The 12,275-nt window shown below is 54.3% G+C and overlaps 1 protein-coding gene across 1 annotated transcript in view; it reads right to left on the bottom strand.

The window, feature by feature from the left end:
• Positions 1-891, bottom strand: part of LOC139275949 (out at first protein homolog) — a 31,969-nt gene extending 31,078 nt beyond the window's left edge. Inside the window, 1 exon segment of the mRNA XM_070893189.1 lies at positions 454-891. Within this exon segment, the coding sequence (XP_070749290.1) occupies positions 454-699 (246 nt within the window). The 5' untranslated portion in view covers positions 700-891.
• Positions 892-12,275: the final 11,384 nt, after the last annotated feature.

The raw sequence follows: 12,275 nt of genomic DNA, 5'->3' as shown, positions 1-12,275 counted from the left end.
GGAGAGAGAGCGAGGGGGGGGGTGGAGAAGAGGGGGGGGAGAGGAGAGGGGGGGGTTCACGGGCCCGGGTGTGGGGGTCAGGGGCCCCGAGTGGGGGGGGGGGGTTCAGGGATCAGGGGCCCCGGGGGGGGGGGATCAAGGGCTCCGAGTGGGGGGGGGCGGTTCAGGACCCCGGGTGTGGGGGTTCAGGGGCTCCGGGTGTGGGGTTCAGGACCCCGGGTGTGGGGGTTCAGGGGCTCCGGGTGTGGGGGTTCAGGGACCCCGGGTGTGGGGGTTCAGGGCTCCGGGTGTGGGGGTTCAGGGGCCCCGGGTGTGGGGGTTCAGGGGCTCCGGGCGTGGGGGTTCAGGGGCTCCGGGCGTGGGGGTTCAGGGGTCCCGGGTGTGGGGGTTCAGGGGCTCCGGGTGTGGGGGTTCAGGGGTCCCGGGTGTGGGGGTTCAGGGCCCCCCCCTAACCTGTCTCAGGTCGGCGATCAGGGTGACTAAGCTGCCGTCCCCTCTCTTGAACTCGATGCTGATGGAGTCCGATTCCGTGTCCGCTTCCAGCGTCTCCTCGGCCACTTGCCCGTCCGCCAGCCGGACCCGGACCCTGAGCCCGGCGGCCAGAGCTTGCGCCGGCCCGACCCCGGACACCCAGAGCGCGGCCAGCAGCAGCAGCGCCCGGCGGAACTGCGCCGACCCCGGCTCCAACCGGCGCAGCATCGCCGCAAAACTTCAGCAACTTTCCGCAACTCGGCAGCAAGTTCTCGGGAACCCGGGCGGCATTTCCCCGGAGCCCGGCACCAGCCCCGGCTCGGATCCCAAACTTTCCCAACTTCTCCTCCCGGGATCTCCCGTCACTTCCTGCAGCTCCGCCCGTCCTGCGCAGCGATAAAGCCGCAACCGCCTGGCGCTCAGAGCAAGAGCCCGCAATTCCCCAAATCGGGGCAAAATCACCGAGACTGGCGAACCCCCAAAACCAAACAAGGGCTTAAACCGGCAAAACAGCACCATGCTCCCCAATATCGGGACATAAACCCCGATCCCAATACAGAGGCAGCAATCGCAATGTCCGAGCGTAAACTCATCCCCGATAAAGGAGCAATATATGGCCGAATATATGGCCATTAACTCCCGACAAGACCATCAACCAATATAAGGGGAGCAAACCTAATGAGGGAAATTGTCCCGAACAAGGGCAATCCAACCCCGCCCCAAAACAGGAGAGTAAAGCAGCACCAACATCACTTTGCAATTTTATACATAGAAAACCATCCCAAGGTGTTTCAAAGAGGTATAAGGGAAAACAAACTGGGCCAAAGAAGGAGGTATTTGCAGGGTGACCAAAGGCAGAGTCAAAGAGATGGGTTTTACCATCGAGCATTCCGACACAAAAGGAGGCATTCGGCCCATCGTGTCTGTTCCAATCGAAAAAGTTACCCAGGCTAATCCTACCTTCCAGCACTAGGCCCGTAGCCCTGTAGGGGCTTCAAGAAGGAGAGGGAGGTGGAGATGGGGAGGAGTTTAGGAAGGGAATTCCGGAGCATAATGCCGAGGCCACCAATGTTGCAGTGGAGGGTGTGGGGGAGCAAGAGGCTGGGGCCAGAGGAACAGAGAGTTTGAGGGAGGGGTACGAGGAGGAGGTGGGGCTGGAGCAGGTTATAGAAACAGGGACCTGGGCATGACCAAGGTGGCCATTAACCGGTCCAGGCAGCGGGCGGTCGAGGGGGTCGTTCAGCCCGACTGCCTGCCTCTCTTCCGCGGCTAAATCCGGTCCAGGGTGTCCTTGGAGATGGAGCACGCGGTGTCCACCGGTACGTTCGCGGCCTTCCGCGAGAGGTGGGCACCGGAGGGACTGGAGTGCATCATCACGCCCAGCAACCAAATTTTAATTTGATTCTTCAATGTTAAAAGTTTAATTTGATTAAATTTGTCGGTTTTAGTGCCCCTTTAAAAGGGGGCACTTGATTTATAGTTTGAAACAAAATAGTTATAGAAAGAGGGAGGGAAAAGAACTTGAAGGCATTTAAACACAAGGATGAGAATTTTCATTTGAGATGTTGGGGACCAGGAGCCAATGTAGGTCAGCACAGGCGGGAGTGAAAGGGCGAGTGGGAATTAGAGCAGGTTAGGATATGGCAATGGAGTTTAATATGAGCTACAGTTTATGGAGGACAGGAGGCCAGGCAGTAGACAGTGGATTGGTGATGTCAGGCGGTGACAGCAGATGGGTTGACACAGAGGCCGAGGCGGGCAATGTGACAGCGCTGAAAGGAAGCAGTCTTTGTGATGGAGAGAATCTCGGGTCAGAAACTCTCCTCGTGGGAGAATATATTCCCGAGGTTCCAAACAGTCTGATTCAGCCTGAGGTAGTGCAATTGGCGACAAGGGTCAAAGATGGAGTTGGTCTTCTTGATGTTAAGCTGCAGGAAATTATGGTTTATCCAAGACTGGATGTCAGACTAGCAGCCTGACAACATGGGGGGGGAACAAACTCCCCCCAAACCAGGGCTTAAACCCTAGTGCTGTGAAAGCTGCAATCCTCACAAACCGTCTGCTGCCTGGTATCACAGGGCAGAAATCATCCAGCTCCAGACTGGATCCAACCCCAATAAACTGCCCCTCACTATATCCAGGATGATTCCAAAGTGAATTACTCCGGTAATTCCAGAACATTCTGAATCCTGGTAAACTGCCATTCACAACTCAACACTAAGGATGATATCAGGGCAGTTGTGAGAGACGATATTGGCTCTAATGAATAAAATGTTGAATCATTGTGGGTGGAGATTAGAGATAGTAAGGGGAAAAAGTCACTGGTGGGTACATAAGAACAGAAGAACATAAGAATTAGGAACAGGAGTAGGCCATCTAGCCCCTCGAGCCTGCTCCGCCATTCAACAAGATCATGGCTGATCTGGCCGTGGACTCAGCTCCACTTACCTGCCCTCTCCCTGTAACCCTTAATTCCCTTATTGGTTAAAAATCTATCTATCTGTAACTTGAATACATTCAATGAGCTAGCCTCAACTGCTTCCTTGGGCAGAGAATTCCACAGATTCACAACCCTCTGGGAGAAGAAATTCCTTCTCAACTCGGTTTTAAATTGGCTCCCCCGTATTTTGAGGCTGTGCCTCCTCGTTCTAGTCTCCCCCACCAGTGGAAACAACCTCTCTGCCTCTATCTTGTCTATCCCTTTCATTATTTTAAATGTTTCTACAAGATCACCCCTCATCCTTCTGAACTCCAATGAGTAAAGACCCAGTCTACTCAATCTATCATCATAAGGTAACCCCCTCATCTCCGGAATCAGCCTAGTGAATCGTCTCTGTACCCCCTCCAAAGCTAGTATATCCTTCCTTAAGTAAGGTGACCAAAACTGCATGCAGTACTCCAGGTGTGGACTCACCAATACCCTATACAGTTGCAGCAGGACCTCCCTGCTTTTGTACTCCATCCCTCTCGCAATGAAGGCCAACATTCCATCCGCCTTCCTGATTACCTGCTGCACCTGCAAACTAACTTTTTTTTGGGATTCATGCACAAGGATCAACTGGGAGAAATGTTCCAGACTCCTGGTGGGTCAGTGGCGGGTGGACTCCCTGCCGGAGGAGCTCAGGCCTTTTGCCTGGAGCACGACCCATCTCCTCTATCTGGGAGTCTACCTTAGCCCCGACGAGGGAGCCTGGCCGGCGAACTGGCAGGAGCTGGAGGCCAAGGTCGCCGCTCACCTAGGGCGCTGGACAGGACTGCTCCGAGTGCTGTCCTACAGGGGTCAAGCGCTAGTCATAAACCAGCTGGTGGCCGCAATGTTGTGGTACCGGCTGGTCACTTTGACCCCTCCCCCTGCGTTTGTCGCCAAGATACAGAAGAAGCTGGTGGACTTCTTCTGGAACAACAGGAAGCACTGGGTCTCTGCCGCGGTCTTGAGTCTCCCGCTTGAGGAGGGCGGTCAGTCGTTGGTGTGCGTCAGCGCCCAGCTCGCAACTTTCCGTCTTCAGACCCTGCAGAGATACCTTTACGTCGAGCCCCCTCCTAGGTGGTGTGCTCTGGCGACGTATTTCTTCCGCCAGCAGCGCGACCTCAATTACGACACGCAGCTCCTGTTTGTGAACTTGGGGGGTGTCAGGACCGCCCTCCGGGAGCTGCCTGTCTTTTACAAGGAACTCATCAGGGTCTGGAACAAAGTCTCCACCAAGCGCAGCTCTCCGCCGGCTGGAGTGGCGGCTGTCCTGCAGGAGCCGCTGCTCGGGAATCCGTACCTCCACGACCGAGGTTTTATGTGGCGGTCGGAAGAGAGGGCTGTGGCTGGTGAGGTGACCAGGGTCAGGGACCTGCTCGATGGCGGAGGAGCGGGCTGGATGGTGCCAGGCACGGCGCCTAAACTCTGCCAACGTCCACCGCACGACCGATGCCATCGAGTCGCTAAAAACAGCTCTGGGCCCTGACTCCGTTAGGTGCATCGAGGAGGCTCAAGCACGTGGGGAGATCCCGTCCGAACTGACCCCCGTCCGGACGGAATTCCTCATTGGCACCAAACCCCGGAACCTCCCTCGGGGGCCGGCGCCTCACAACTTGAGCCGCCTCGGGGAAATCCCCTCCGTGCCTTTCAGTTCCGCGCGGAGGGGTTTCCTGTACGGGCTGCTCCTGCACACTCTCAACTTTGCCATCCTCGCCTGCCGTCCGGACACGCCATGGCGTACCATCTTGCCGTCCGGAGGAGGCGGGGGTCCCCGATGGAGGGCACTCTACGCAGGGGTCCTCCCACTATTCATCGGGGACTTGGCCTGGAGGGTGGTGCACGGAGCAGTGCCTTGCAATAAATTTTTAAGCCGGTTCACGGACTCCCAGGCCGCCTGCAATTTCTGCGGTCTGGAGGAGTCCGTGTTCCATGTTTTTATTGAATGCACGAGGTTGCAGCCCCTGTTCCATTATATGAAGGGGCTGGTCCTGAAATTCTGGCTGCACTTCAGTCCCACTCTCCTGATCTTTGGGCACCCTGTGCGGAGGGGAGCGGGTAGGTCCGAAGGCCTCCTCGTAGGACTGCTCCTGGGCACGGCCGGTCCAGGCAGCGGGCGGTCGAGGGGGTCGTTCAACCTGACTGCCTGCCTCTCTTCCGCTCTTACATCCGGTCCAGGGTGTCCTTGGAGATGGAGCACGCGGTGTCCACCGGTACGCTCGCGGCCTTCCGCGAGAGGTGGGCACCGGAGGGACTGGAGTGCATCATCACGCCCGGCAACCAAATTTTAATTTGATTTTACGTTTTAAAGTTTAATTTGTTTTAATTGCTGGTGCTTTTAGTGTCCCCCTTCCCTTTTATAGGGGGCACTGGGTAAAAATTGTGATTTTAGTGCCCCAAAAAAAAAACAAAAAAAAGAAAAACACAAAAAAAAAGGAGAAAAAAAAAAAGGGCCTTGTAAATGTCTGGTGTGTCACCCAGGTCGGGTGGCACGGTTTAATGTTTTTTGTTTTGCAGATAAACTCCAAAAAGAGTTTCATGCACAAGGACCCCTCAGGTCCCTCTGCATCTCAGCATGTTGTAATTTCTCCCCATTCAAATAATATTCCCTTTTACAGTTTTTTTTCCCAAGGTAGATGACCTGACACATTCCGACATTGTATTCCATTTGCCAAACCTTAGCCCATTTGCTTAACCTATCCAAATGTCTTTGCAGCCTCTCTGTGTCCTTTACACAACCCGCTTTCCCACTAATCTTTGTATCAGCTGCAAATTTTGTTACACTACACTCTGTCCCCTCTTCCAGGTCATCTATGTATATTGTAAACAGTTGTGGTCCCAGCACCGATCCCTGTGGCACACCACTAACCACCGATTTCCAACCCGAAAAGGACCCATTTATCCCGACTCTCTGCTTTCTGTTCGCCAGCCAATTTTCTATCCATGCTAATACATTTCCTCTGACTCCGCGTACCTCTATCTTCTGCAGTAACCTTTTGTGTGGCACCTTATCGAATGCCTTTTGGAAATCTAAATATACCACATCCATCGGTACACCTCTATCCACCATGCTCGTTATATCCTATACAGCATATTGACGACATGACGACATATTGGTCACGGATCGGGACACCGTCGAGCACCTACAAAACCTGGAGGAGGTCCTCCAGCGACTGGATCACGTAGGGCTGCGGCTGAAGAGGTCGAAATGCGTCTTCATGGGAACAGAAGTGGAGTTTTTGGGGAGAAAGATCGCGGCGGACGGCATTCAGCGTCAAGACAGAGGCTATCAGGAACGCGCCCAGGCCACAGAACGTCACGGAGCTGCGGTCGTTCCTGAGACTCCTCAACTATTTTGGTAACTTCCTACCAGGGTTAAGCACCCTCTTAGAGCCCCGACATGTGTTATTGCACAAAGGTGAGAACTGGGTATGGGGAAAAAACCAAGTAATTGCTTTTGAGAAAGCCAGAACCATTTTATGCTCCAACAAGCTGCTTGTATTGTATAACCCGTGTAAAAGACTTGTGCTAGCATGTGACGCGTCTTCGTACGGAGTCAGGTGTGTATTACAACAAACTAACATTGCGGGGAAGTTGCAACCTGTCGCCTATGCCTCCAGGAGCTTGTCTAAGGCCGAGAGGGCCTACAGCATGATTGAGAAAGAGGCATTAGCGTGTGTGTTCGGGGTAAAGAAAATGCATCAGTTTGGCCTCAAATTTGAGCTGGAAACCGATCTCAAGCCCCTCATATCCCTGTTCGCTGAAAACAAGGGGATAAATACTAATGCCTCAGCCCGCATACAAAGGTGGGCACTCACGCTATCAGCATATAACTACACCATCCGCCACAGGCCAGGCACCGAGAACTGTGCGGATGCTCTGTCGGTTACCATTGCCCACCACGGGGGTGGAAATGGCGCAGCCTGCCAACTTCTTGATGGTGGCGCAGCCCGCAGACTTGTTGATGGTCATGGAAGTGTTTGAAAATGATAAATCACCTGTCACGGCCCACCAGATTAGGACTTGGACCAGCCAAGATCCTCTGCTGTCCCCAGTAAAAAAACCGTGTACTGCATGGGAGCTGGGCCAGCATCCCCGTTGAAATGCAAGAACCAATCAAGCTGTTCCAGCGGCGAAAGGACGAGCTGTCCATTCAGGCAGACTGCCTGTTGTGGGGTAACCGCGTAGTGCTACCCAAAAAGGGCAGGGAGACGTTCATCTCGGATCGCCACAGCACACACCCGGGTATAGTAATGATGAAAGTGATAGCCAGATCCCCCGGTATTGACTCTGACTTAGAGTCCTGTGTACGGCAATGCAGTGTATGTGCTCAGTTGAGCAACGTGCCCAGAGAGGCACCACTAAGTTTGTGGTCCTGGCCCTCCAGACCACGGTCGAGGATCCATGTCGACTATGCGGGCCCGTTTCTCGGTAAAATGTTCCTGGTGGTGGTGGATGCTTTTTCAAAATGGATTGAATGTGAAATAATGTCGGGAAGCACCGCCACCGCCACCATTGAAAGCCTGAGGGCCATGTTTGCCACCCACGGCCTGCCTGACATACTGGTCAGTGACAACGGGCCATGTTTCACCAGTGCTGAATTTAAAGAATTCATGACCCGCAATGGGATCAAACATGTCATCTCGGCTCCGTTTAAACCAGCCTCCAATGGGCAGGCAGAGCGGGCAGTACAAACCATCAAACAGAGCCTTAAACGAGTCACAGAAGGCTCACTCCAAACCCGCCTGTCCCGAGTACTGCTCAGCTACCGCACGAGACCCCACTCGCTCACAGGGGTGACCCCAGCTGAGCTACTCATGAAAAGAACACTTAAAACCAGACTCTCGCTGGTTCACCCTAACCTGCATGATCAGGTAGAGAGCAGGCGGCAGCAACAAAATGTAAACAATGGTCGCGCCACTGTGTCACGGGAAATTGATCTGAATGACCCTGTGTATGTGCTAAACTATGGACATGGTCCCAAGTGGATCGTGGGCACGGTGATAGCTAAAGAAGGGAGTAGGGTGTTTGTAGTCAAACTAGACAATGGACAAATTTGCAGAAAGCACCTGGACCAAACGAGGCTGCGGTTCACAGACTGCCCTGAACAACCCACAGCAGACATCACCTTTTGTGAGCCCACAACACACACCCAAAGGATCAACGACACCACCCCGGACCAAGATATCGAACCCATCATACCCAACAGCCTAGCAAGGCCAGGCTCACCCAGCAGCCCTGCAGGGCCAACAACACGCCAGCCCAGCGAGGGCACAGCCAACACACCAGAACAGACATTTGTACCGAGCCGGTCCACCAGGGAAAGAAAGGCTCCCGACCGCCTCACCTTGTAAATAGTTTTCACTTTGACTTTGGGGGGGAGTGACGTTGTGTATCTGTAAAGCATGCACTCCCATGTTCCGCCACCAGGGAGTGTATCTCCTGAAGTCCCAAGGGATCCCAGCATCCAGAGAGTGACCGACCCTCACTGGACACTGTCGGTACAGTGACAGACCCTCACTGGACACTGTCTCTCCAGTGACAGACGCTCACTGGACACTGTCCGTACAGTGACAGACCCTCACTGGACACTGTCCGTACAGTGACAGACCCTCACTGGACACTGTCCGTACAGTGACAGACGCTTACTGGACACTGTCCGTACAGTGAATGACCCTCACTAGACACTGTCCGTACAGTGACAGACCCTCACTGGACACTGTCCGTACGGTGACAGACCCTCACTGAACACTGTCCGTACAGTGACAGACCCTCACTGGACACTGTCCGTACGGTGTTAGACCCTCACTGGACACTGTTGCTACAGTGAGAGACCCTCACTGGACACTGTCCGTACAGTGACAGACGCTCACTGGACACTGCCCGTACAGTGACAGACCCTCACTGGACACTGTCCATACAGTGACCGATGCTCACTGGACACTGTCCATACAGTGACAGACGCTCACTGGACACTGTCCGTACAGTGACAGACCCTCACTGGACACTGTCCGTACGGTGACAGACGCTCACTGGGCACTGTCCGTATGGTGACTGACCATTACTGGACACTGTCCGTAAGGTGACTGACCCTCACTGGACACTGTCCGTACGGCGACAGACGTTCACTGGACACTGTCCGTACGGTGAATGACCCTCACTGGACACTGTCCGTAAGGTAACTGACCCTCACTGGACACTGTCCGTACGGTGACAGACCCTCACTGGACACTGTCCGTACGGTGACAGACCCTCACTGGACACTGTCCGTACGGTGACAGACCCTCACTGGACACTGTCCGTACGGTGAGAGACCCTCACTGGACACTGTCCGTACGGTGACAGACCCTCACTGGACACTGTCCGTACGGTGACAGACCCTCACTGGACACTGTCCGTACGGTGACAGACCCTCACTGGACACTGTCCGTACGGTGACTGACCCTCACTGGACACTGTCCGTACGGTGACAGACCCTCACTGGACACTGTCCGTACGGTGAAAGACCCTCACTGGACACTGTCCGTACGGTGACAGACCCTCACTGGACACTGTCCGTACGGTGACAGACCCTCACTGGACACTGTCCGTACGGTGAATGACCCTCACTGGACACTGTCCGTACGGTGAATGACCCTCACTGGACACTGTCCGTACGGTGAATGACCCTCACTGGACACTGTCCGTATGGTGACTGACCCTCACTGGACACTGTCCGTCCGGTGACAGACCCTCACTGGACACTGTCCATACGGTGACTGACCCTCACTGGACACTGTCCATACGGTGACTGACCCTCACTGGACACTGTCCATACGGTGTTAGACCCTCACTGGACACTGTCCATACAGTGAGAGACCCTCATTGGACACTGTCCGTACAGTGACAGACCCTCACTGGACACTGTCCGTACGGTGACAGACCCTCACTGGACACTGTCCGTATGGTGACAGACCCTCACTGGACACTGTCCGTACAGTGACAGACCCTCACTGGACACTGTCCGTACGGTGACAGACCCTCAGTAGACACTGTCCGTACGGTGACAGACCCTCACTGGACACTGTCTCTCCAGTGACAGACGCTCACTGGACACTGTCCGTACAGTGACAGACCCTCATTGGACACAGTCCGTACAGTGACTGACCCTCACTGGACACTGTCCGTACGGTGACAGACCCTCACTGGACACTGTCCGTACAGTGACAGACCCTCACTGGACACTGTCCGTACAGTGACAGACCCTCATTGGACACAGTCCGTACGGCGACAGACGCTCATTGGACACAGTCCGTACGGTGACTGACCCTCACTGGACACTGTCCGTACGGTGACAGACCCTCACTGGACACTGTCCGTACGGTGACTGACCCTCACTGGACACTGTCCGTACGGTGAATGACCCTCACTGGACACCGTCCGTATGGTGACTGACCCTCACTGGACACTGTCCGTACGGTGACAGACGCTCACTGGACACTGTCCGTACGGTGACAGACGCTCACTGGACACTGTCCGTACGGTGACAGACCCTCAGTGGACACTGTCCGTACGGTGACAGACCCTTACTGGACACTGTCCGTACGGTGTTAGACCCTCACTGGACACTGTCCGTACGGTGACAGACCCTCACTGGACACTGTCCGTACAGTGACAGACCCTCACTGGACACTGTCCGTACAGTGACAGACCCTCACTGGACACTGTCTGTACAGTGACAGACCCTCACTGGACACTGTCCGTACAGTGACAGACCCTCACTGGACACTGTCCGTACAGTGACTGACCCTCACTGGACACAGTCCGTACAGTGACAGACCCTCACTGGACACTGTCCGTACAGTGACATACCCTCACTGGACACTGTCCGTACGGTGACAGACCCTCACTGGACACTGTCCGTACGGTGACTGACCCTCACTGGACACTGTCCGTACGGTGACAGACACTCACTGGACACTGTCAGTATGGTGACTGACCCGCACTGGACACTGTCCGTACGGTATTAGACCCTCACTGGACACTGTCCATACAGTGAGAAACCCTCATTGGACACTGTCCGTACAGTGACAGACCCTCACTGGACACTGTCCGCACAGTGACAGACCCTCACTGGACACTGTCCGTATGGTGAATGACCCTCACTGGACACTGTCCGTACAGTGACAGACCCTCACTGGACACTGTCCGTACAGTGACAGACCCTCACTGGACACTGTCCGTATGGTGAATGACCCTCACTGGACACTGTCCGTACAGTGACAGACCCTCACTGGACACTGTCCATATGGTGAATGACCCTCACTGGACACTGTCCGTACGGTGACTGACCCTCACTGGACACTGTCCGTACGGTGACAGACCCTCACTGGACACTGTCCGTACGGTGAATGACCCTCACTGGACACTGTCCGTACGGTGACTGACCCTCACTGGACACTGTCCGTACGGTGAATGACCCTCATTGGACACTATCCGTACGGTGACAGACCCTCACTGGACACTGTCCGTACGGTGACAGACCCTCACTGGACACTGTCCGTACAGTGACAGACCCTCACTGGACACTGTCCATACAGTGAATGCCCCTCACTGGACACTGTCTGTACAGTGAATGATCCTCACTGGACACTGTCCGTACGGTGAATGACCCTCACTGGACACTGTCCATACGGTGAATGACCCTCACTGGATACTGTCCGTACGGTGAATGACCCTCACTGGACACTGTCCGTACGGTGACAGACCCTCACTGGACACTGTCCGTACGGTGACAGACCCACACTGGACACTGTCCGTACGGTGACAGACCCTCACTGGACACTGTCCGTATGGTGAATGACCCTCACTGGACACTGTCCATACGGTGAATGACCCTCACTGGACACTGTCCGTACGGTGAATGACCCTCACTGGACACTGTACGGTTACAGACCCACACTGGACTGTGGATGGTGATGAGTTGTTCTATCACAGTAATTGCTCTCGCCAATCCCACAGAGTGATCTGCACAGAGAGGTCTTAAACGGAGTGGCGTTAAATTGACTGGTTTATTTGGGAATTTCTGGTACGTATTGGGTAATACAAGCTGTAAATAGTGAAACCTAGTTTAAATCTAGTTTTTGATTTAAACCTTGAACTTTAAAACTGTAGTTTACAGAATTTGCGTGCCAGAGACAGTTAATTGGCAGTCAGCTGAAATTGTTTGCCTTTCTCGGTGTTAATCACAGACAAAAGGTGTGCTGAGTCAACATTTGTAAATTGGGTGTAGCCCCTTAGGGTATAAAAGTCAACACTTTTTCAAAGCACAGAGAGGTCTTAACTGGAGTGGAGTTAAACT

Source organism: Pristiophorus japonicus, chromosome 11, assembly GCF_044704955.1.
Source record: "Pristiophorus japonicus isolate sPriJap1 chromosome 11, sPriJap1.hap1, whole genome shotgun sequence".
Taxonomy (NCBI): Eukaryota; Metazoa; Chordata; class Chondrichthyes; family Pristiophoridae; genus Pristiophorus; species Pristiophorus japonicus.
Note: the sequence above shows the minus strand (reverse complement) of the source record. Positions and strands in the feature narration are given on the sequence as shown.